The 27,366-nt window shown below is 42.0% G+C and overlaps 3 protein-coding genes across 3 annotated transcripts; 2 read left to right on the forward strand and 1 right to left on the reverse strand.

The window, feature by feature from the left end:
- Positions 1 to 1,124: 1,124 nt before the first annotated feature.
- Positions 1,125 to 2,126, forward strand: LOC134194080 (uncharacterized protein K02A2.6-like). Its single transcript, XM_062662983.1, has one exon. It carries the CDS (start codon positions 1,125 to 1,127, stop codon positions 2,124 to 2,126), a length of 1,002 nt encoding a protein of 333 aa, XP_062518967.1.
- A 7,380-nt stretch (positions 2,127 to 9,506) lies between these two features.
- Positions 9,507 to 10,801, forward strand: LOC134193779 (kelch domain-containing protein 3-like). The gene has a single exon (XM_062662613.1). It carries the CDS (start codon positions 9,542 to 9,544, stop codon positions 10,682 to 10,684), a length of 1,143 nt encoding a protein of 380 aa, XP_062518597.1. The 5' UTR covers positions 9,507 to 9,541; the 3' UTR covers positions 10,685 to 10,801.
- Positions 10,671 to 27,361, reverse strand: LOC134193778 (cellular tumor antigen p53-like). The gene is made up of 16 exons (XM_062662612.1): positions 27,244 to 27,361; positions 27,129 to 27,181; positions 23,408 to 23,484; positions 23,296 to 23,343; positions 23,115 to 23,176; positions 19,407 to 19,455; positions 17,750 to 17,782; positions 17,613 to 17,682; positions 17,443 to 17,556; positions 12,089 to 12,202; positions 11,925 to 12,021; positions 11,456 to 11,631; positions 11,314 to 11,402; positions 11,149 to 11,252; positions 11,039 to 11,090; positions 10,671 to 10,982 (listed from the first exon to the last, which is right to left on the reverse strand). Exons 1-16 carry the CDS (start codon positions 27,339 to 27,341, stop codon positions 10,854 to 10,856), a joined length of 1,365 nt encoding a protein of 454 aa, XP_062518596.1. The 5' UTR covers positions 27,342 to 27,361; the 3' UTR covers positions 10,671 to 10,853.
- Positions 27,362 to 27,366: the final 5 nt, after the last annotated feature.

Raw genomic sequence — 27,366 nt, forward strand, 5'->3', positions numbered from 1 at the left:
GCAGCTTCCGTAATTCCAGTATTGAAGAACAATGGAAAGGTCAGAATCTGTGGAGACTATCGGTTGACAGTGAATCAAGTGTCAAAATGCGATACTTATCCGATTCAACGCATTGAAGACTTGTTTGCTCGAATAGCAGGAGGACAGCAGTTTACAACCCTGGATTTGGATAGAGCATATCAACAGCTTGTACTTGATGAGGAATCATTTAAATTGTAGTCATCAATACTCACCAAGGATTATTTCAGTACAATAGACTACCCTTTGGTGTTTCATCGGCTCCTGGTATCTTTCAAAGGACGATAGAAACTCTGTTGCAAGCAATTCCAGGAGTAGTGGTCTACTTAGATGACATATTAATAACAGGAAGAAACGAACAAGAGCATTTGTCTAACTTAGGTCAGGTGTTGACGAAATTGGAAGAGGTTGGACTAAGGCTGAATAAAGACAAATGCCGGTGTATGCAATCTGAAGTTGTGTATTTGGGACATGTCATTGACAAGACAGGGTTACACCCAGACAATGGACGAATTCAGGCAATAACGGAAGCACCCAGATCACAGAATGTGACAGAATTAAAAACGTACATAGGATTGCTATCTTATTATGGCAAATTCTTACAGAATTTGTCAACAGTTCTAGCTCCACTACATAGATTGTTACGAAAAGGAGTAAAGTGGAACTGGTCATGTGAACAAGAACGAGCTTATCGCCTATCAAAACAACTGTTAGTGTCAGCCAAAGTGTTAGCACATTTCAATTCACAGCAAGAGTCCATTGTAACTTGTGATGCTTCGTCATACGGTTTAGGTGCTGTATTGGCTCAGAGAGGGAAGGACGGAAAAGAACATCCAGTAGCATTTGTATCGAGAACATTGACGAAAGCGGAGAGGAATTATGGACAGGTGGAAAGAGAAGCATTGGCAGTAATTTTTGGTCTACAAAGATTTAACCAATGTCTGTGTGGTAGAGAGTTTGTGCTAGTCTCAGACCATAAGCCACTAGTAGGATTGTTGGGTCTCTTCCATCAATGGCATCAGCGAGAATTCATCGATGGGCCATGATCCTATCAGGTTACAGTTATAAGTTGTGATACAAACCAGACCAGGACATTGAGAATACAGATGCCTGCAGTCGATTACCCTTACGACTACCGTCGACAACTGAGGAAGAACAACCAGAGACAATTCAATTCTTACAGCAACTGGAATCGTCATCAGTATTGGCAAGAGATGTTAGAAGATGGACAGAACAAGAAAGACTCTATACTGTCTAGGGTACAATATTATGTTCATCATGGTTGGCCCAATAAACCACTAATTGAAGCGTTAACTCCTTACTGGCGAAGAGCAAGTGAGTTATCTATAGAAGAGGGATGTGTATTATGGGGTAGTGTGATTGTACCACCACAAGGGCAACAACGAGTTTTGGAGGAGTTACATGCTGGTCATCCTGGTGTGGCACAGATGAAAGGCTTAGCCAGAACAATAGTCTGGTGGCCAGGACTGGATGGGGACATCGAACGCAAGGTCCAAGGTTGTTCTAGTTGTCAAGAGACAAGGAATGCACCACCCAAAGCTCCATTTCATCCCTGGTGTTGGCCTCATCAGCCGTGGATGAGGGTGCATGTGGACTACGCTGGACCCTTGCTAGGAAAAATGTTTCTTTTATTAACCCACTTGAAGTGGATTGAAGTAGAACCTGTAGAATCAGTGACGACGAAAACTACGTTGGAAAAGTTAAGGAAAATTTTCTCAACTCATGGAATTCCTGACAAACTGCTATCAGGCAATGGGTCAGTATTCACCAGTCAAGAGTTTACCGATTTTGTAAAATCGAATGGAATCAACCACATCAAAACAGCAACGTATCATCCGTCAAGTAATGGGCTGGCGGAAAGAGCAGTACAAGTGTTGAAGAAGGGACTGTCGCTAACAAAACAAGGAACCTTGACATATCGCTTGACACAAGTGTTGTTCAGCTACCAGATTACACCGCATTCCACGACAGGAATATCACCTGTGGAATTAATGCAAATTACGGTCACGTTTAGATTTGTTACACCCCAACTTGGAGCAAACGGTACACAAAAAACAATGGCAACAGAAACATTTCTACAAGGGTAGCCGGAATAGTATGATAGACTTTTGCAACGGGGTGAGTCTACGTGCGCAATTACAACAGAGGTCGCCCTTGGGTAGCTGGTGTAGTTCAGTCCAAAACAGGCCCCCTATTACATGCACTATCAAACTGGAGGATGGGAGGGTAGTCAAACGACATTTGGATCAGACTCGGAAAACCTTAGACTTGAAAAAAGTGAACCAGAAGGCCTACTGGTGGGACCAATGCATCCATTGGATAAACCATGTTTAAGAGCAATGGTACCAGTATCGCCAGGAGAACCTGAAGAGTGGGTTGTCGCACCAGACTTACCAGAACAAAAACCAGATGGATTTGACAAGCAAAAAGAACAGGATGCGATTGTATCATAGCAGGAGATTAGCACAGGACCAGAAGACTAGAGACACACGTGGAACCAACTAGAGCGTCAAATCTAGGTGCCAACAAAGGAGTGACTCCAATCCATCGTTCCAGCAGAATGAGAAAGGCACCAGACAGACTGAATTTTTAGTAGATTAGACTATTGTGTTGTACTGCGTACCTCTTAATTGTTAATATCAGTCACATAGTTGGGGGGAGGGGAGAAGGATGTAGTGTAGCATCTGGAAACTTGTATTGTGTTAGTTCAGTCATTGACCGGCATTTAGGACTAGCCAGTCATTCTTGAATAGATTGTCTTGAGTTAACAGTAAGACCGGCTGAGCGCGTGCTAAGGACGCAGTTACTTATGACACAATAAACGCAGAACGAGAGATGAAGCCGCAAGATGTCATATCAAACCCATCAAATGAGTAAATTTTCTCTAGTTATTGTGTCATGAAGCTCAGCAGCAGGTTGAAGCCAGTCAGGGACAGAATCTTAAAAGAAGCATTTCACTTTGTACCTCATCCAGCTCCTTCAGCTGTGTGTTTTCTCGTATCAGCACATTGGTAACAGGCAGCAGGTACTGTACACATTCCGTGTTCCCAATGGGAGCACCAAGAATCGTTGTCCTGTCAAAAGTTACTGAAATGTCATTAAGGTCAGATCTACGAGATTTTAGAGACCAGAAGGAGAGTAGATCTCGCACTTGTTGGTAAAAATTTGAAGACAAATATTTGAGAATGCAGGTCTCAGACTATTCAGGGAAGACAGAACGTCCTCCTCTAACCCCACCAAGAAGACATCATCAAGGTATGCAAGCACCCTGACCGAAGGAAATGAACTTTCCAAGTCACTTAGAATTGAGTGAATGCTAGTTGACAACAACGCTGGACCGAACAGGTCTCCTTGGTGAATTCCTTCCTCAGATAGTATGATAACGGTAGAATCACCCTGCGGTAGACCAGTGAACTGCTGTGAGCATATATTTGACAAACATGAGGATAGATGTTTGGATGGCATGAAGAGACATGTTGAAGGAGATGAGGTCTATGTAGTGAATTGAATGCATTCTTGATGTCTGTCTTTAGAACTATCTGATAAGGATTGTTTGTAAGGAGCAGTTGAATGTGGTGGTGTAAAAGATCTATTCCACGCTCTGTAGCCACTTCATGTTGCTGGGGCAGAAAAAAAGTGGAAAAGCAGTCTCTCTTCTGCCTGCAGGTTGACTTGGCAGTAATTCAACGAAGACTTCCACCAATGGCAATAGGTCTTCTGTCATTATTAGATTTGGCAAACCAATGAGTTGGGAAGAAGACCAAAGCTTAGCTATTGATCCAGGGAGGCATCCGTTGGCAATGCTAGATTATGCGGCGTGAAGACACTCTGACACCTCATTTTCTATCATACTTTTGAAGTGCACATACCGCCCGGATGGCCTTGTTCCTAAACCCTTAGGTGAATGCATGACAACACTGATCATTGTAGCCATCGACAGAGGAAATGGAAGTTGGCAATGAAGGTGGTGTTACATTATTGGCTTTAGCTGGATGTTTGACCCTGAGCTTGGACACTGTATCAGATGATGCCGGTGCCAGACCATTGCTTGTCAATATATTTATATATATATATATATATATATATATATATATATATATATAGTCTTGCGAGAATAATTTTCATTGAAGTGAACGAAACTTTCCTAGTGAAACTCTATGAATTGATTGTACAATGAGTTGACTTTATTGGAACATGCTCGTCCTCCCCTACACATTGGGCAAAGCACCATTCATGGAAGCAAAAAGAAGAGTTTCCAAGCTCTGCTGGATTTTGCTGGATTTTGCGTAGAGCCACTAAACAAAATTCTGGGAACAGTGGGTTGCTGGCAGGTTTGATTGTTTGTACGTACAGTCCTGGGAGGGTGTGCTTTTAGAATATCCGATTTAGAAAGATCCCATAAACTGCCATGCAGACGACTCCAGATTAACGGCGCATTAATGTGGGAGGTGTTGCATTTCTCTCCTTAAGTGTTATATTCTCTTGACAAGGTGAGAAGGGCGGTGGCTGTGATGGCGCATTTGTATCGTTTGGGTGCTCTGGACCAGAAACATCCAAAAAAACTTGCCCTCCTGCACTGAGATACATGTCGACCTAGCTTCATAAACCATTTCCGACAGTGTTCGCACTGACGTAACTTCCAACGAGAAACGAAAGCTTCAGGAATGTTGTCTGCCTTGTGAAGATCTCGTACATGAGTCAAGATTCGACAAAACCTTTCCTATACAGGGCAAGAAGGAAACGGCAAGTTACATATTCTTGAGACATCACACAAAAGACAGAGACAAAGCTTCGCCTGTTTGTCAACCAATATCCGGGGTCTGTTTGTCTGTCTGTCAGTTAAATCTTTATATATTTTTATGCATCAAAGCTAATACAGCTAGATGAAACTAAAGTAACATCATGTAATGAACAATAAGTGTCACAACTACAACTATAGATTACAGAAATACATAAAAAGTAGAAGTAAAAGCTAGCCTACGAACCAAAACTTAGTTTACTGAATTGAAAATTGAACAACATCTAGACTCTGGCCAGCTTTCTGTCCACATGTTACTCTGATCATCTTTCTAGCCAACACTAAGGCATTGCAATGCTGAAGTTGTATTGACAAGTGTCTTCTCCAATGAGTCTTAAGATCTGTCTGTGTCTGTGTGTGGTATCATCTAGTTTCTATCCAGTCTTAATAAAATGTCTTTGTGACTAGGTTCTCACTGTAACCATGCCTGTTCAGAAGAATATATGTTAAAATACTTGAGTGAGACAGAATCATTCTGATGTATTTTGTACTTCAATTTTTGAATTGTGAAGTAGTGTTTTATCCAATTAACAAACAGTAAAGTGGTCAACAATTTTTTAAATATTTTAGGATATTTTAGGATCTAGGTGGAAATGAGTGTCAACTACCCAGCAGTAGGCACGTCCATCTTGCACGTGACTTCATTTTGGATTCTGAATGTAACGCAATGAGCAAATGCACCAACAGACAACAGGCGGACTATAGGTATCAATTAATAACATACTTTATGCAGATTTATGGGCAGATGTAGTTAATCCATTATTGTGCACAAGCATTTTGAATTTATTTCATTTTACAAAATAGGAATAGATACTAGTGACATATCCAGATGGGGCGAGTGCCTTTTCTTTGGCTCGAGCCATTGCCTGTTATCTCTTACAATTAATTAATTAATGATCATTGCACAATTTTTTGTTAGTGTTCCAAACTACATCACAACCCAACAGCTTTTTTTGAAACCATGGAAACACTACTAAACGCATGATAACAGCTGTTGGAGTATATTCCTTATCTAGGTGTGACCTGTGAACGACAACAACGGTGTGACAATAGAAAGAGCAATACATGTAGGAACACAAAATGTGGCCAGTATTTGAACAAACAAAAGATGTCACTTTTTTTACAATCTGTACATTCCGGTTTCATTGGGAACGAGGCAATGATGATGTCTTCATGTATTTAATACCCTCTTGTTTCTAGTGGTTTTATATTCCTATCTATTTCTATTTTATAATTGTAGTGAAATACGTTTCAATATACACAGAAACCGACAGACAGATAGCAGATGAAGACTTGTAGTCTGAGTGGAAAAAATCTAGTCAGAAGCCAGGAGCAGACTTTAGTACTATGTGCGTTGCATGAGCTGCTGCTGCTGCTGCATGTTAATCCTGTGTGCACAAAGTGTGTGTGTGTGTGTGTGTGTGTGTGTGTGTGTGTGTGTGTGTGTGTGTGTGTGTGTGTGTGTGCGTGTGTGTGCGTGTGTGTGTGTGTGTGTGTGTGTGTGTGTGTGTGTGTGTGTGTGTGTGTGTGTGTGTGTGTTAATTAAGGTGAAGTTAACAGGGATATAGAAGAAAGGATTGTCAGAGCTTCCAGAACATTTGGAATTTTACAATCTTCAATCTTTATGGACAGAAACCTGACTATTGAAACAAAGAGACTAATTTACAAAGCTATAGTTCTTGGAATATTACTCTACAGCTCAGAGGCTTGGTGCACCAAAAACGAAGCAACAAGACGTTTAGAAACATTTCATAACAGGTGCCTTAGGAATATCCTAGGTGTGTCTAAAACAATGCAGCGGTCCAGCCATATTGCTAATGATCAGGTAAGGTCAAAGTTGGGATGCCTGAAACATTAGAAGATATTGTTTCATCTCAAAGACTACGATGGCTTGGACACTTGGCAAGAATGACAGACGAACGAATCCCAAAGAAAATTCTTTTTGGCTGGTTGCCAAATAGACGTCCAGGGCATGGACCAAAACTGCGTTGGCAAGACAAAGTTAGGTCGGACATGAAACGCTTCCACATTGATGAAAAGAACTGGTTTAAGATAGCCAGAGTTTGGAGTAACGCCTGCACTATTAAACCTTTTAACAATGTGACGTTCAATACGGGCCAGTCAGCTGAGCAACAAATAGCTTTTTACGTCTGCAACACTTGTGCTGGATCCTTCAGAAGGCCTTAAGACATAGCACGTCACAAGTGTGATGCAATTCGATATAACAGAGGAACATTGAGTCATTACTTCAGGCCACAAGACGGAAGGCATCATCATCACGATGGCCTACTTTCAGGTTTAGGTCCAGGTGTATGTGTGAGAGAGAGATGTTCAACTACCTCGTAGTTGTTGATCAACTATCTTCAAGTGGGGAATCCTGGTAATGTAGGTTTTGTATTGGACCTGCGGCTAAAAGTTGATCAGCTGCTACTAGCAGTCCAGATCGTTGAGGCTGTGAACTTAATTTCAATCTTGCAAATCGAAATTATTTTGATATTGTTGCACGAGATAATGACTAGAGAAGGCAGAAACAAGCAACAACAAAGCTGTTTAAGGAAGAGTCTGTTGGTGGCAACTTGGATCATGAGATCTTTAGTAGAGAGTGCAGGAGCTGAGCGTATACGTATGAAAAGACCTCAGGAAGCCTTATCAAATCTTGTAGCAGTGGATCATAAATTGGATTTTTTGACGAAAGAGTTGAAGCAGTATCGTTTGTCTATAGGAGCAATTCAAGAGATGAAGTGGTTCGGGAGTGATAAAGTGGTTCAGGAGTGATGTGTGGCATACAGTAGGATATACCTTCTTGCATTCGGGTCATCTATTGCCTAGTAGTGATGAGAATGGTACGAGAAAGGAAGGTGTTGGTATTGCTTTTTGATGAAAAGGCTACTGCTGCATGGAGAGCAGCAGGAGGATGACACAACTACTTACACAGCCTCTCGAGAAATCTTTGAGAATTTAGCTGTTGAGTTGGTAGACACAGTGCAAGATTGGGGAATGACAGTAAGTGTTAAAGACCAAAGGTATAGTGGTAGGAATGAATGTAGTTGAAGGCGGATGAGAAGTTACTCTATAGAAATGGTAAACAGTTTTCCCTACCTTGGAAGTATCATAGCGAATGATGGAGAAGTAACATTGGATGTAGCAAGTCGAATTGCTAAAGGTTCTAGAGCATTTGGGTGTTTGAGGAAACCAATCTTTCAGGACTCAAACTTATCAGTGTCAAAAAAAGGGCTGTCTACTGCTCTGTGGTCTTGTCAGTTTTGCTGTATAGAGCAGAGACGTGGACTGTCAGAGCCTCGTGTATAAAGCGGCTGAGCTCCTTTCACGATCAGTGCTTAGGAACTATACTAGGGGTGACAAAATACAAACAATGGAATGATAGAATTACTTCTGACAACTTGCATGTGAGTTTGGTATGGCAGAGCCACTTGAAGACTTAGTGATAGAGTACCGTCTAAGATGGCTTGGACACCTTGGCAGAATGGGAAAGAAAAGCCTACTACAGTTTGGAGAGCTGGAAGGAAGAGACCATGCCATGGGACCAAGAAGAGGTGGCGTACGTGATGGAATAACATCTGACCTGTGAGTCACTGGAATTTGGGAATAATTGGTAGAGTCTAGCACATGATAGATTTCAGTGGTACACATTCTGTGATAAAGGAATTAGACGCCAACGTAAGAGGACCAATGATTGTGCGGCTAACAACAGCGGCAGTGACCATCTTTGCCCTTGTGGTAGATGTTGTCGTCGGAAGGACGATCTCACCAAACACAGCCAATTCTGTAGTAAATGAAACGCTCAAGTCATTTGTCCAGGGCTCTATGCTCAAGGACACCACTATCATCACTTTACGATGGGCGGCTTCAAGGTTCAAGGTGTGTGTGTGTGTGTGTGTGTGTGTGTGTGTGTGTGTGTGTGTGTGTGTGTGTGTGTGTGTGTGTGTGTGTGTGTGTGTGTGTGTGTGTGTGTGCTGTTAAGTGTGAACTTGTGTTAGCTAGCATGCACTACCAGTTTGCATATTATGCTGTACAACATTCCCTTGCTTTCTTCATGCTCTGAGTCTTTGTGTAGACAGTATTTATGCTGTAATATGTCATTTATTGACATAGAGTAACAGCAAGAGTTATCAGCTGCAGCCTGTTTGAATCATTTAATTAAATAGTCATTTTTTATAGTTTAATAATCATTGTGTCTTCGTTGTTGTGGTCAACAGCCACATTGTGGTGGTACATGTTTGTAAGTATTAGTTGACCTGCTGTGGAATCGACTTGGTAGAGAAGAATATTTACACTAACCATGTACAGAGAGACATGTAGTGTATAGTTCGATTTCTGTCTTTACTGTTATGTTTGATTTAATTTTCTTTTTTCTCTATGCACCAGGAGCGAGAATAATTTGCTATAGGAAACAAAATTAATATTAAGTTAAAGATAGATGTACTTTTAGGTAGCTGTCTTCTAAAATAATCCAACCAGAGATAGAATCGATGCATACAGAGTGTATCAACGTACAGTACTAAAAGTATAGCTTCCCGTGCACCGCAACGGCATCTCATCCCGAACTACTAAGGCGGAGCTTTTCCAACTATATGTACTACTAAAAGAGAGTGCGTGCGCACTGCAGACTGTGCAGGAACCCGAGGTTAAGCTTGGTTTCAGAGCCGGTTCTGCTTTGTTTCGCCTGTTGTAATACTTAATTCCATGGCTCGGTGGATCGCCAATGTAGACAACGGCCTGAAGAGAGTGAACCAAGCTGTAGTTCATATCAAAGGCACGCCCCTAGTCCTCTCATTTGGTGGCTACTGCAATGGATTTGATCAACTACAGTACATGGATTCCCACGCCTTCAATCTTAAAACCTACCTTTGGACAGAACTAACTCCTGCTCGAGACAGCACAGAAAGCAACGACAAAAGCGACGATGAGATTTCTACCTATCTCCCAGACAAGAGATTTGGTCATACAGCTACTGCTTGTGGTCATCAAGTGTATATCATCGGTGGTCAGAAGTCTCATCATCCATTGGTCAACGTGGAAATGTTTGACGTGATCACTAAGAAGTGGAAACGTCTGGAGCCTCGAGGAACTCCAGAACCTCGTGCTGGCCACACTGCCTGCTTGCATGGTGGAAAGATATACGTCTTCGGCGGGTGTAAGGGATTGCTATTCTTAAATTCAATGGATGTGTTTGACCCTCTGGATGGATGTTGGACTCAACTCGATACTGCGGATCCTCCCTTGTATCGTGATTTTCACACAGCAACTACTGTTGATCATGTCATGTATATATTTGGTGGTCGCTCTGATGTCTGTGCACCACTTTACACCAATACGCCCTATTATCCTAGTGATCTTTTCAAGTTTGACTTTACTACAAACAGCTGGTATCTTGTTGCCTTTCTGGGTGGTAATCCACCGGTTGGTCGTCGCAGTCACTCTGCAGTGGCACGACAAAAGAGAATCTATATTTTTGGTGGATATAATGGAATCTACGACGAGTATTTCAATGACTTCCACATGTTCGACACAGAGAACCTGATGTGGTTTCAGATGGTTGGTATAGGTGGACCCTGTCCTACACCTCGCCGGCGTCACGGTTATTGTATGATCGATGAGAATCAAATGTTTATCTATGGTGGCACCAGTTGTGGCTTAGATGATGACAATGATGATGAAGAAGAGTTTGACGATCTCTCTGATGTGAGCATCTTGGATTTCCAACCAAGTCTGCGGACACTCGCTATGATAGCAGTGGCAAAATACAAGCTATCGCACAGTATACTGCCTCAATCGGTACAAACAGAACTACGATGTTTCACACAGAAAGGAATTAGTGTTTCTTGAAAATCAGAACCTGTGCTTTTCATATGTCTCTATGTACTTACTTTGTGAACATGTCAAACTTTTGTACCATTGATAGGTACGAGTACAACAGTATCTAACAGTCTATATCTTTATACTATGTACTAGCAACCCAACCCAACCAAACCAACTGTGTTCAGAGAAGCAGTAATCAACTGTCTGCTTGTTGCTTGGCATGAGCTGTACCAGATGCAGAAATGGTGCGTTTCAGTCTAAATGTGAATCCATCACCTGTACAAGATGACGATGACGAAGTAGAGCTCTCCGAGTTCTGAGTTGACTAGACGCATACACAACAGTTCAAACGATGTACACAATGAACGAGAATTTGAATACCCTGTCGACCTGTTGTCCTGATGATTGAGAGGCATACCTTCCGCTTAATTTTCTACACAATTCATTACAGAAATGTAGATGACAACTTGGAAAATGCACACCGTCCTTACCGAAAACGTTCCAGATACTTTTCATCACAGTGTGACATATGTTCAAGGAGAGCAAGTCCTTCAGCCATCTTCATGACCAGCTCATAGCTCTTACGACCCTTCACCTAAGTATTTGACACCATTCCGTCAAAGAGTCCCTCTCTGCTGTACACTATGTAAACATACCGGGACATAATAGATTTTATCATCATCTTCTTCCTGTTTCACTCTCTTGGCAAAACAGACAGCAAGAGATTGGTTGTTCTCATCCAATTCTACACAAACGCATCTATTTACAATGAATTGTCTATTGGATAACTACAGACACCTTGTGTAGTGGTGACTCTTGAGGTGCCATTGCAGGCCGGCGGTGGTGTAGCCGTCATGCTAGTACTTCTAATTTCTGAGTTTTTCCTTGGCATTGGGTTGAGCTCATTGCGCTTATCTCTCCCAGGGCAAGCACAAACACGAATGTCAAGGGTTTGCCTTCCTATTACTTGGCCACTAACAAATACATAAAAATATACAAGTTATGGCAGTAACTCAACACAACATTGTGCACATACACAAAACGTATACACTGTAAATCCAGAAATTTTCATGCTCATGAAATTTTAGTTATTTTCGTACAGATACCTGGTCGTACTAAAATAACATGCATACTAAATTTATAGATAGATGCACTTGAATTCAGCTATAGAACAGTACCGATGTCCCGTACGACTTCATGGGCAGAAGTACTAAATTTATGAGTACGAAAATTTCTGGATTTACAGTAGATGATAGCTGTAGCTGACCTTTGTTCCAATGAAAAAATAACATGGCACGGTCGCCTATTCAGTGATCCAACACATGACGAAAAGCACATAAAAGCAAACATATGAACTGCCTGACCTAACATATTTAAAACAACTAGTTCAAATACACTAAATGAAAATGACTGTGCAGCACAATGTTATACCCTGATCAATTGGTTCAAATGGAACAACAACAGACAGCCTGCCAGTCAGAGGACACTCTTGGTACTCGGCTTTTACATGGTTTGTAATGATCAAATGATCTGGTTGATTATGACCTAAAACATGATTGCAACAAAGCATTATAGTTACAGTCAATGTAGCTTTTTTAGACTGCAAGCAAATATCTAATTCTCGCAAATTCAGAGTTTCACAATCTTCCATCTTCCTAGGCCTATGTTTAGCAGGGAGAACATATTTTACATACCATATTAGCATGCAGGGTATGGCAAAATCAGCGAGGGAGGTATACACCCATTTCCTCCACATACACTGCTGTGATGGTACATGCATTAAATAGTGGTAGAACAATGTGGGAATTGCATACAAGATAACAAAGATGAAGACAATCAAGATGCCCTGAAGACAACTAACAGCTGAGATGCTGAGATTCTATGTCCAGGTCAGCACGCCACGAAGTCATACAAGTACAATTCAATAAAATTTAGCAATACTTGCCAGCTATGATCAGCTAGGATGCAATCTCTCCATAATGGCCAAAGAATATCAAGTCTCCAAGAGTTGTATCCAAGACTGGCTAAAATAACGAGATGGCCTAAAGTCTGTCCAAAGAGAAGACAGATTTCTGTCCGAATGTAAAGAATGACAGTCCCCATCAATGGATCTGAAGCAAGAAAATGATATCATAACATGGATAACACATTAGTAGCGTGGATAGGGAAGATGCAAAATGAGGGCATTACTGTCAGTGGCCCAGCAATTAAACTTCAAGCTCAGAAGTTGCTTGATGACTTGTTACAAGCCCAACCATGAAAGAGAAAATGCCTTCGATTTTTCAATAGATGGTCACACAGATTCCTAAAAAGACATACTTTAACATCCAAGGTAGTTGCCTCTGTTGGGAAAACATTAAAAACCGTTAGCAGAATCGTATCTTGACTTTTGTAGCAGCAATTGCGATTGTTTAGCATCCTAAATTTATAAGAGTGATGAATAAGACATCAATCTGGTTTGACTCCACAAACATACAACTTGAGAGGAATGAAGTCTGTTGACACTAAGACAACGGGGGAGGGGGGGGGGAGGCTGCATCACACTATCATTTTTCATGCCATGGGTGATAAAATAAGCCTTCCAGCCATAGTGATATTGAGAAATCTAAAGTATTTCAAAAAGATTTCCCAAAATACGTTGTTGTGCAGGTGTCTCAAAAAGGGTTCTCTATGAATTCTGAAATCATAAACTTATGCAAGAAATTGGTTTAGTTGAAATGTCCACTCAAAGTATGTTCCATTCGAAGTCAGTTCCTAATTTTTGACAGTGCTACCAGTCATGTCAAAACAACAGTTCGTCTTCTCTGAAACAACACTATGCCACAACAACAGTAGTAAACACTTCAAGCATGATTCCCTACAACCATCAGATGTCAGTTGGAACCAACCCTTTTATTAGAAGTTTGAGGAGGGATACCTGCACGATTAACATGGCTATCAAAATAGTAGGTAAAATGGGTGATAAAGACAGTTCTGTCTCAAATGATGACAAGCACGATGATTGATAATCAGAGAAACATTTCTTGTTTATGTCTGTAGTGGTTTGTGTGTCTTTCATTTGTGATTAGAAAATTACATCACAATCACATGAAGGCGGATTTGACTTTGTCCTTATGTCCACTTGCTGTTCTGGTGCTTGTAACTTTACCCCATTTAAACCAGCGTACCACTATACCCCAGGATTACAGGCATCTGCAAAAAACCCTCCTACATCAGACGGCAATACGGTGCATTTCACCTGGTCATTCTATCATGAGATACTGACTATTACTAAAGTAGAGTTCCCCAGAAGTTACATTTATATGCTAGCAATTGGTCAGACTTCTGAAAATTACAAATTTGTTTTGATTCAATTTCATAACAGGCATCACAATTCAAAGATAAACAACAACAAAAAAACTTATTTTTCCATTCTATCCATTGCCTTATCTAGCCACTACTTCGACCATGTACACTTCATCATCATCTCTGTAGCCAGGCTAAACTTGTCAACGACTCCCAAGTTGTTTTGGGCTCACTGTTCAGTTTACGACTCCACAACAGGCTGTTGAAACCAACAAACAAGCTATCAAAGGCTACATGACCAGACAGCAATAATGAACTGGAAAAGTTGCAAAACTGAAAAAAAGCGTTGTGACATCCAACTCTCACCATGTTCCTACTAAATGGCCTTCTATTTCACTACCAAATGGTCAGACATTTTTTAACCGCAGCAGACATATGAAACAATTATATTATAGAAAAAAAAAGGAGACCACCATAACCAACTTCCTAAGTCTTTATTTCAAAGTTCAAAATGAAAGTCACAAGCATGGTACTACTCATACACACACGTGTGGCAAATGGCAAAACGGCAATGGATAAGGAGCTGCCGTTAAACGGTCATGCCCCCAGCCAGATGACTGGGTTCCTGTGCACTATGCAGGAGCTATGGGCCGTGTTAAGCAATCTCCTAGAGCCTGGCCAGGTACTCGCACAAACCCCGACTGCGACAGCAACTGAGGTGTGGGCACCCGAAATCTACCCAGATGCCAGTGGCTGAGGCCACCCAAAGTCCACCCGGATACCAGTGGCTGAGGCCACCCAAACTCCACCCGGATGCCAGTGGCTGATAAACTTTGTCACAGTTGGGGGCCTTTGCCACCCCAGTCAAAGACCAGGTAATCATTTATACTCGTGAGTCAAGAGAGGCAATTATGTGTGAGTTTCTTGCCCAAGAAAATTATGCCATAGCTTGCCATCACTGTGACCTGAACTCAGAATGTACTCACTCCATAAGATGGCTCTCTAACCAACTGAGCTATAGCACCACACATGCATGACACACACACACACACACACACACACACACACACACACACACACACACACACACACACACACACACACACACACACACACACACACACACACACACACACACACACACACACACACACACACACACACACACACACACACACACACACACACACACACACACACACACACACACACACACACACACACACACACACACACACACACACACACACACACACACACACACACACACACACACACACACACACACACACACACACACACACACACACACACACACACACACACACACACACACACACACACACACACACACACACACACACACACACACACACACACACACACACACACACACACACACACACACACACACACACACACACACACACACACACACACACACACACACACACACACACACACACACACACACACACACACACACACACACACACACACACACACACACACACACACACACACACACACACACACACACACACACACACACACACACACACACACACACACACACACACACACACACACACACACACACACACACACACACACACACACACACACACACACACACACACACACACACACACACACACACACACACACACACACACACACACACACACACACACACACACACACACACACACACACACACACACACACACACACACACACACACACACACACACACACACACACACACACACACACACACACACACACACACACACACACACACACACACACACACACACACACACACACACACACACACACACACACACACACACACACACACACACACACACACACACACACACACACACACACACACACACACACACACACACACACACACACACACACACACACACACACACACACACACACACACACACACACACACACACACACACACACACACACACACACACACACACACACACACACACACACACACACACACACACACACACACACACACACACACACACACACACACACACACACACACACACACACACACACACACACACACACACACACACACACACACACACACACACACACACACACACACACACACACACACACACACACACACACACACACACACACACACACACACACACACACACACACACACACACACACACACACACACACACACACACACACACACACACACACACACACACACACACACACACACACACACACACACACACACACACACACACACACACACACACACACACACACACACACACACACACACACACACACACACACACACACACACACACACACACACACACACACACACACACACACACACACACACACACACACACACACACACACACACACACACACACACACACACACACACACACACACACACACACACACACACACACACACACACACACACACACACACACACACACACACACACACACACACACACACACACACACACACACACACACACACACACACACACACACACACACACACACACACACACACACACACACACACACACACACACACACACACACACACACACACACACACACACACACACACACACACACACACACACACACACACACACACACACACACACACACACACACACACACACACACACACACACACACACACACACACACACACACACACACACACACACACACACACACACACACACACACACACACACACACACACACACACACACACACACACACACACACACACACACACACACACACACACACACACACACACACACACACACACACACACACACACACACACACACACACACACACACACACACACACACACACACACACACACACACACACACACACACACACACACACACACACACACACACACACACACACACACACACACACACACACACACACACACACACACACACACACACACACACACACACACACACACACACACACACACACACACACACACACACACACACACACACACACACACACACACACACACACACACACACACACACACACACACACACACACACACACACACACACACACACACACACACACACACACACACACACACACACACACACACACACACACACACACACACACACACACACACACACACACACACACACACACACACACACACACACACACACACACACACACACACACACACACACACACACACACACACACACACACACACACACACACACACACACACACACACACACACACACACACACACACACACCACATGCAAACCCTCACCACGGCAGCAAAACCTTTTACCTTAATTAAAACCATTAAATTAACAGGTAACATAAACTAGTCTACAAAAACTCAAGCTGTTAATTTAATTAAGCACGACAAACAAAGGCAACATACGATCCTCATTTTTCTGAATGTGGTGAGAGCATCTTCGAATTACCATCTTTACATCTTGTGGCAGCTTGAAAACTGGCATGACACGAAGAAATGCATCTCCTGGTTGCAAAGTCCCTTAATGTAACCAACATAAGAAATCAACAAACAAATCAATAACAATATACAAATACCATCTGAGATAAATGTTATTGGACAGTATGTGCCAATCTTCACAAACAGTTTGTTCAGTTCTGCACTGTACTGTATCATATTCCAAAAAAAACATATTATTCATTAATGCCAGAGCTGTTGAGATATGAATATCTACCGTCCAGGGTGCACTCTTTGTTAACTTCCTCTTCTACAAAGTAAAGAAACAAAATCTGATATGACAACAGGGGAAAAGTAACAAACATTGAGGTGTTAATAACTCATGTAAAAACACAAAATAACTAAAGGTGACTAAAATAAAACCGCAAAGGCACTAACAGCAGCAGGAGCACTAGATTTAGTCAAAATTCACCTGCACAAGCATGCTTGGTTCTATGTTAATTAAATGGCCTGATAATAAAATTTATTATTTTCCCAATCAAGATCACATTTTATTTGGAATTCATCCAACCTACAGTATAAGATGAAACATTGGCGGGAATTTACTTTGACAGTTTGCTAAAAAATTGACAGTAAAAGCATATGGGCTGAATTTATTTTGGCAGTTGGACATCGTTGTTAGATAACTAATACATGTACAATTTTCTCCACCCACGGAATTTAACTCGCATTACTCCGCCTGCTTCATCATAGCTTCACAGTCTTAGTCTCACGTCTAAGCTCCCTGCTCAACAGGGTAGGCACAATAGACGGCAAGCAGAGGTTACCATCTTGTGGCCTCATCTGCAGGACGTACTGCCACATTGCCATGATCGCTCGCTAAAAAATCCACCAATCTGCCAAACAAATTCCCCACCACTATTCTATCTTATACGGTATGTCAATTTTATAAAGAACTAAACATAAGCATGGGCACATAATATGCATAACATATCGGTACACACACTTCAATCTACCTTACACTGATACAAATGTATTAATTTGCACGAATCAATGTTCAAACAACTCATTTGCCAAGTCAGCAAACGGTGATCTCCACCAAGCAAGTACCATTGAGCAAGAAGAAGTACAGCAGCCATGATATATCACAAAGAAGCTTAAAATGAGCCATCATGCAGTGCAAGATTTATTAATTTATTATTTATTGTATATTAATCAATTTGTCAATCTTCAGCACCCATTTCAAAGTTGTCCGAGATTTTGGCAAGATTTTCATATTCTAAAAATTTTATATTGATACAATTGTATGTTAAGCTGTTTAAGAGATGTCATGTTTGCAGACACAGACAAACACACAGACACACACTTCCGAAAACATTACAACCTTCCTACTCTGGTTGTAAAGATGGCAAGTTTCCCTGTCGGATCAATCAGTTTTGGCTAACAAAGACAACTTTGCACCACTTCCTGGCCCAAAAAGAAAGCTGTAGGATTACTGTAGACTTTGTGCTGTTAGTGCAAGCAAAATTTCTGGCCAGACAAAGCTTGTTTGCAAAATACATAAAAAATTGATCACCTATTTTCATAATACATCTAATCTGGATTATCACTATTCTAAGAAACACTCATTAGTACACGGTAACACCGATTACATTATGTTGAAACATATATCTTATATCCTGACATATAATGCAACATGCAACATGCAACATAAATGAGCTTGACAAACAACAGTAGCAAGGACACAACATGAACTATCTCCTGCAAATGTGTCTTCCTATTTGCATGTACTATGGTAACTCTAAACATTAAACACTTTGCCACAATCACTATTCAACGTTTGAGTAATGGCAAGTGGTATAAACACACACGAATAGCACTAGTGAATGAAAAAAACTAAACCAAATGTAAGGCACCCTACAAAGATGACTTACCTCCTCGGGAAACTCAATTCCAAAACCCTTAACACCCGCAACAGGTACACTGCAATAAAACACACCACAACCATATACACTATCATTAACTGCAATGATGTCATTATTTGATTTAATGATTTCAAATTAATTAACCCAAATTGATTTCAATAAAGAAACAAAAAGTCTTCTACAAGCTACTGGTATATTTAGTGTAAAACTACCTTTTCCATGAAATGTTGCTACTAATTGTTTATCACTCCAAAAATGATCACAGAAAATTAAAAGTTAACATCAACAATACTACCATAATGCAAAATGAACACCATTGTAAATAGTACTTGCCATGGCTTATTTTTCAAGCTCAAGGGGTGCGTTTCCACTAGCGCCTAAACCGGTTTAGCAAGTGGTGTAGCTAAACTGGTTTAAGGATTGACCTGTTTCCACCTGCCCTAAACAAGTTATATTCTAAACTTAAACTGATTTCTTAAACCCGTTTTGTAATAGGTTTAGCAAAGTGGTTTAGGTTTACCTGTTTGATGATATTGACTATTTTGCTGGGATAGGATTGCCTGGAAGATGTAAGGGTAGTTAACTATAAAAGAAAGAAATCAGCTAAGGAGAAAAAGAGAAATTAAGACAGTGTCCTTGGTCATAGTTATGCAAATTCCTACTAGCAGGTGCTGAATCAGTGACAGCCACCAGTTGCTCTGATTTGGCAACAGAGCAGCCCAATACTTCAAAATAAGGCGTTCCTAGATGGTTTGTTTCGCACATCTCGGATGTGCAAGTTCCTGGAAAAACAATTGCTTTCTTGAACTAGTTTAGTTTTAATTAAACGCGTTTAAGCTAGACTAGTTTAGGTGCAGCTAGTGGGAATACGGCCTAGAAGTCTTCACTGTTATACATAAGTAATTAAGTAGCCACTGTATACTATCATGTGTCGTGCTCAACCAGATCAGTCTGGTTCGTAATGTCTCTTGTTGTGTGTAAGCACCGGAGGCAAACCTGCCTCAGAGGTGCTTAGACCATCGTGGCTGTCTAAACAAAAGACATGACTTTACGTAGGATCCAACTGGATTCAAGAAGCACTGTTTCTGTAAGTGCTGCAAGTTGTGATAACCTGGAATAATGTCCAGCCACCGTGCAATACCCGTGTGCATTGTTTCCAACGCTCCCAATACCACTGGAACAACCAGTGGCCGACACTGCCAAATGTGATGTACCTCCACTAGCAAGTCACTGTATTCATCAACTTCTCAGCCTGTTTCCTGGCGATGTTACCATCAGCAGGACAGCTGATATCAATAAGAAGACAAATGTTTGTCTTCTTATTTCTGAAACAGATGTCAGAGTGATTGGTATCAATATTCCTAGCAGTAGGGATGGCTGTATCCCACGTCATAGTGATGTCGTCCGTCTCCACAAGCATATCAGGATGATGCCGGTACCATCTGCTCTTCACTGGAACTCCCAAATGACGACAAATGTCCCAGTGAATAATGGAGGTCACCTGATTGTGTCGATCAGTGTAGTCCATCGGTGCCAAAGCACTACAGCCCGCCATAATGTGGTCGACTGTTTGCAGGCCTACACTGCACAAGTGGCAAGTGGGACTGACATCTTGATGCAGAACGTTGCGCTCATAGTACCGAGTCCTAAGAGCTTGGTCTTGAACAGCAACGACCAGTCCCTCGGTTGCAGCAGGAAGATTCGATGACTTCAGCCACCTGTACGTCTCTTTTATGTCCACAGGTATTAAAATTAATAATCATAGTACTATAAAAAAGTTTACAATATTGCCATTTTCAGAAGTCTACAAAGCTGTAAAGAAGTGGTTTATTAGAATAAAGAGTTATATACGGCACAAGTGTGGGCTACACATGCCAAGATTGGCAATGACAACAACTAGAGGAAAACGCAAAAAGCCTGGGGCATGATGCCAGAAATATAGGGCTTCATTTTCTTTCGCCAGGTAAACCAGATAAGCCATCATACAAGTTGCATTAACTCGGAAACCACCTGTACAACCCTTGACGCCCAGACCATTGTGTGATATGGAAAGATCGATCTTGAATGTTTGGTTGCATTTCTGCAGTACTAAGACGCTTGTTCATGGATCACGCCTGCTACTTCCATTCACCAACCGGCAATAATGGTTACTTTTCATGCTTCAACCGGCAAAATGCCGGTGCAACCGGTACCAACGAGAACACCGCTTGCTGATATAGGTGTACACAGTGGGATTTGAAGATGTTTATGAGCAAAGGGGTGCACTGGAACATCGTGGGTAAACAGGACTTTCTGGAAAGTCTCAGCTTTTTGCAGGCAACAAACAACAAAGAACACGTGGTGGCATAACAACTTGAGATGGGTTTAAGTTCAAAAAAAGACTAGATCTGCTTCTGGAGCAGCAATATTTCACAACGACAGGCTCATGAAAATTACGGACTCCCACGTACCCGAATGCACTCCTAACCCAGGCGTAGTCACTTCTCCAGACCTCATACAACTTTCCACATAATGTGGTAGACAAGGGCTTCAGCCTCCTTCCTATGCTAGTGGTACATGGAAATTCCAGTCTTTTATTTTAGTACACTACATCTTTCATCTATCATATATAATAAACGATAGCTGTCCATCTGCCTCTCCTCTCAGGGGGTCAACCCCATGTTAAATTTCTCAACGACTCTAACGGTACACCATCCCATTCATTCGAATGCACACCCTCACCAGTCCTGTGTGGACTGTACGCGTCGCCATCCTTTGCAACGCTTCCAGCAATCGACAATTTCTCGCCGACTGAAGCCACTCTTCTAGAGTTTGCGTTTCTCTCCTAATTCTGATCGCATTTGCATGGAATCCGACTTAAGCGTTTCCAGCACCGAGCGCTGCACGGGGAGAGTGTCGATTTCTACCGAAAAACATCAGAAGAGCAAGATTCGAATTCACATGAGTGTCCAGTCATATACAGGCGAGCAAGTAACTGCACATGACTTCAAGATTTTGCTGCCCAGATATATGATTCTGAGTGGGAAACTCGCTGCTAAGACACTCGGTTAGATTTAATTTGTCTTCAACGAGATATAAACTAACAATCAATAATCCAATCAGCCCGGGCAAAGAACGGGATCTCATTTTCTGCTCAAGTGAAACAGGTCACACTAAAGAGTTTCAAACTGACGAATGGAATAACTAACAATCAATAATACAATCAGCCCGGGCAAAGAACAGGATCTGTAATGGCATATATTCTACTTTGAGATGATCGACCAGAACGGGATATCATACAATGATAAAATAATTAACTAACAACTAATAATCTAATCTGCCCTTGCGGAGAACGAGCCAGTGAGCTAGTTTCAGATAAACTTCTAGAATTTCTCTTTGATCAATATCTCAACAATATGTAACATCAGTCATAAGACACGGTACTGCATGCACACAGAGCAGAAAATTAACAAGATGGCCATAACAGACGGCAATAGAACATATATACATTCACCACGTGGCCAGAAATCATCATACAGTACACTTCCAACAAGAAGGAAAGAAATAGGAAAATAGGTCAAGCTAGCATTTCATATGTATTTGTGAAGACAATTAAATTATGAACCTCCCAACCAGAGCTTTGAAAGCTGTTCAGTCAACACTAGCTCATTCACTCATTTGATAACCCTACACTAAACTAATGCTTATCAACATAATCAGCCAGTCACATATTCTCACTTTGTAGGAAAACCTAATGCATCCATTAATGTCAGTGGCTGATTCCATGAATTTCCAAATGCCTATCCAACAAAGGATATTAGTCATGACAACATAATCAACCTGCTCATTGATTCAATCAAGTGCAACACATCAACTCATTCTAATTATTCTACAAACACTGTTTACGTTTCACACTTACACTTCCTTGACTTTCATGCAAGAAACTGCTTTGATCATGCAGCTGCGTCTATATGAAATAATCCATGAAAGAGTCAAGTAAATCATCCCAGACATACTCATTTGTCAATTACATCTGTATATGGGTTGACACCAGTCACTCCAAGGCATGTTTTCTCCAGTGTAAATTCAAGCTGATCTGGAGAAGATCCTGCATATGTCCAACATGAAGTTATATCAAATCCACACTTCATATCACTAATTCAAAAAGCATTAAGTAACTGAAATTGTCCCACCACAAATGTACTTATGAAAAAGCATCAAGCTTGACTGCTGCTCAGGAAACCATAACCAGACATTTTATCTAGACACTCATATCATATCCCAATCCTTATAGCAACTCAGTCAAAATACTTACTTCTAACTGCTTACTCCTTGTTTTCAAGTTTAGTTAATAAGAAAGCAGAAAGATGATCAACTCTGTGTGTCAATAATACAAGTAGGCATGGCTACTGGCTTTAGGACCACCTTACATGTTTGTCAAAATTTCAGTGCACAAGTTTTCTGACCTTATCAATCCTGTACGTACAATTTACCATGCTGCACCTACAACTAGACCGGTAAGTAAACTATTGTCATAGCTTGCACTGTTATCATCCTAGTCTAATATCTTAGCAGTGAGCGCCACAACTACAACAAAACTGACAAAACTCAGACCAGGACTAAAGCTCCCAGATACGTATAGTCCACCATATATTTACATCCCTCCCCCTAACAGTTTTGAGATAACTCTAATACACCGTAAAACACAACACCGATTCCTATAAGTTCAGTCTAGTAGGAGCTTTCCTGACTTGGCTTGATCGACGGCACCCAGTTGAGGCTGCTTCTGTCTCTTTGTTGTCTCCTTTTGACTCAGAATTGCCTTGAGAAATGTGTGGCGGTTCACTTCCTGCCTTATATTCCCCCTTACGTCCTTCATGTTCTTCACTATCATCTAGAGTCTCAGGCTCGCCTGACCCCTGATCCTCGTGACTAGGATCTGGAACCGCTGTTGTGGTTGACTGTTCAACTCCTCCACTCTTGTTTGTCAACTCCTCAGTTGGTCAAGGCGTTGCCTTACAATCCAGCCATCAAGAAATTTAATTGTGTGAGAGAGGCCCCATTTGAGATATGATCACCCCTGCAATCCATCGCGCACCTCTTCCAAATTCCTACAAAACACTCCACCTCCACTACTGAATTCCTGGTATCTCGGTTGTCTCCCATCATAAAATTTCTTCTGTACTTCCTGTTTCTTCTGAACTGCTTTCCTGGTATTTGGACGTACGGCATCCAAACACGATCTCAGGGGAGCGTCCCATAAGAAGCAATGCTGGTGGTACCCCTGTTGTTGAATGGGGTGTAATTCTATAACTGAACAGCACCTTGGCCAGACGACAAGCCAATGTCCCCTCTTTCATTTTGGTCAGACTTAGCTTTAGTACTTGTACCGCCTGCTTAGCCAAACCATTAGACGAGGGGTGATAAAGCGGAACTCATATGTGATCAATAGAATTTGATTGCATAAATTCCTTGAACTCCTGGCTTGTGAAAACCGACACATTATCTGTGAACATCTGTTCAGGCAGGCCATGCATTACAAAGATTGACCGTAAACATTCCACTGTCCCTCATGTGGTTGCCGAACTTACTATCAGAGCCTCTATCCATTTTGAATGAGTGTCTATGACAATAAGGAACATTTCCCCAAAAACAGGCCCGGGTAGTCAGCATGTGTTAGTTTGTGCTGTCTGTTGTAGCTGGTGTATTTTGTAGTCTGTTAGCCGTACGTCTTATGTCTTAGTTGTTTTTATGTTTGCCCCAAGAGGGAACTGTACCTTTTTAGGTGTCACAGAAGTACATCATTCATTCATTCATGCATGAAGCCGTGTCCAAGGGCGGTCTGGCCACCCCCATGAGTGTAGTGGTGCTTAAGGAGGTTTTCTGGTGTTCCTGGCAAAGTGTACAATTGTTAACCACCCCTTAAAATCCTGATCTATCAGAAGCCACCATACAATAGTTCTAGCTAGTGCTTTCATTCGAGCCATTCCAGGGTGACTCTCATGTAACTCCTGTACTCCTGGATGTGCCCCGGTGGTGGAACAACTATGTGATACCTCTCAGTATGCATCCCCTCTCAATAGACAACTCGTGTTCTCGTCGTTTGTATGGTAGCAGCTCAGTCTGTATGTGTCCTGTTAGCCAGCCATGCAACAAATATTGATGTACTCGTGATAGTACTTTGTCACGTCTCGTCCAGTTACATTCTCTCCAGCTATCACGATCAACTGAGATACAAGGCAGGCAAGGATAATGCCAATGCAGATGCTTGCAGTCGAGTGCCTATACAGGAGACGGTGCTAGAGCCAGATACTCTACCCGAGACAGTACACTTGATTCAAAGTATTCAATCGTCCAAGTGAAGAAAGAGTCCGAAGTCGACCAAGTGTTGCACAAGTACAGGGACGTGTTCAATGACGATCTAGAAGAGCTAAGAGGAGTCCAAGTAAAAATTAATGTGGACAGTAAAGCTCAACCAAATTTTACCTGTCGAGGCCAGTGCAGTATGCGTTACGAAATTAGAGGAACTTTTCCGCTTAACCAAGGCAGGTATCATTGAACCAATTCAGTATGCTGATTGGGCAGCGCCTATAGTGCCAGTGCTGAAAGAAGACGGAAGAGTCAGGATATGTGGGGATTACTGCTTGATAGTCAACCAAATGGCCAAGTTGGACACTTATCCCATTCCAAAATGTAAAGATCTGTTTGCCAGACTGAGTGGAGGCCAGACGTTCACAACACTCGATCTAGACAGAGCCTACCAACAGCTCAGATTGGACACTCCATCTCAAGAATTCATCACAATCAATACTCATAAAGGATTATACCATTACCATTGATTACCATTTGGAGTAACATCAGCTCCTGGTATTTTCCAGAGAACCATGGAGACCCCCTTACAGGGAATGCCTGTGGTATACCTGGATGATATAGTCATCACTGGAAGAACAACCCAAGAACATCTCCAGAATTTAGAGCATGAACTCAGCAAGTTTCAGAAGGCGGGGCTTCGGCTAAACAGAAAGAAGTGCAAATTCTTACAGAAAAAGGTAGTCTATCTGTGTCATGTCATTGATGCTGATGGTTTACACCCAGACAAGGAGAGAATCAGAGCCATTACAGGGGCTCCAAACCCAAAAACGTGAGTAAGCTGAAATCGTTCTTGGGTCTATTATCCTATTATGAAAAATTCCTGTTCAACCTATCAACAGTCTAGCTCCATTGCATGATTTGTTGAAGAAGGGAGCTAAGCGGCAGTGGCACAAGAAGCAAGAGACAGCATTCAGGGTATCAAAGAAGTTACTAGTATCATCATCAGTTCTGGCTCATTTTGATCCCATCCTCGTCGCCAGATGTAATATCTTGCACTGTTATCACTCTAGTCGAGTATCTTAGCAGTTAGCACCAAAAACTACAACAACAACTGCCAAAACCCCCGGACCAGGACCAGAGCTCCCGGATACGCACAGTCCAACTATATAGTATAGTTGATCATAGAGAGTGATAGATGCTATCATTTAATTAAAGGTCATTGCATATTAATTGTTAAATTAATTGTTAAATAACAATGTAAACATGTAATTTCAGCGATCTGAAACGCAAACTCCACAGCAAAGCTCGATCCAAATAGCTACGAATTTGTACACCTTGCAACCACATGCACATCAGCAACTGTACACGACAAATGGTTCCGACATACTGTGTACATCACACAAACACACTTGAATATTATAGCACGTAAATTAATCAAACCCGTGGACTTCTCTTCCGTGTAGACAGTTTTGAAGCCAGTTGCAATTGGCATGCTAGGAAAGAAACTTGTATAGCTACGTCACCTAATGTTGCAACCTACAGCATCGTGCAGCACCTAGGAAACATGTTGTGCAGCATTGTATCAAACGTCCTTTGGGACAAATTGAAGCCCAGAGACTGAGACTGAGAATTCTGGCTCTCGCGGTCCGACATCTGATACCTAGGCGCGTTGAAGGAT

Source organism: Corticium candelabrum, chromosome 18, assembly GCF_963422355.1.
Source record: "Corticium candelabrum chromosome 18, ooCorCand1.1, whole genome shotgun sequence".
NCBI classification, from domain to species: Eukaryota; Metazoa; Porifera; class Homoscleromorpha; order Homosclerophorida; family Plakinidae; genus Corticium; species Corticium candelabrum.

What these genes read in the sequence shown, in the direction of transcription:
- LOC134194080 (XM_062662983.1), top strand. Translation starts at nt 1,125, where the DNA reads ATGCCTGCAGTCGATTACCCTTACGACTACCGTCGACAACTGAGGAAG.
- LOC134193779 (XM_062662613.1), top strand. Translation starts at nt 9,542, where the DNA reads ATGGCTCGGTGGATCGCCAATGTAGACAACGGCCTGAAGAGAGTGAAC.
- LOC134193778 (XM_062662612.1), bottom strand. Translation starts at nt 27,341, where the DNA reads ATGTCGGACCGCGAGAGCCAGAATTCTCAGTCTCAGTCTCTGGGCTTC. An exon ending in AAGAGTCACCACTACACAAG is followed by an intron (nt 11,403 to 11,455) that starts GTGTCTGTAGTT and finishes GCGTTTGTGTAG; the next exon opens with AATTGGATGAGAACAACCAA. An exon ending in ATAAAATCTATTATGTCCCG is followed by an intron (nt 11,253 to 11,313) that starts GTATGTTTACAT and finishes TCAAATACTTAG; the next exon opens with GTGAAGGGTCGTAAGAGCTA.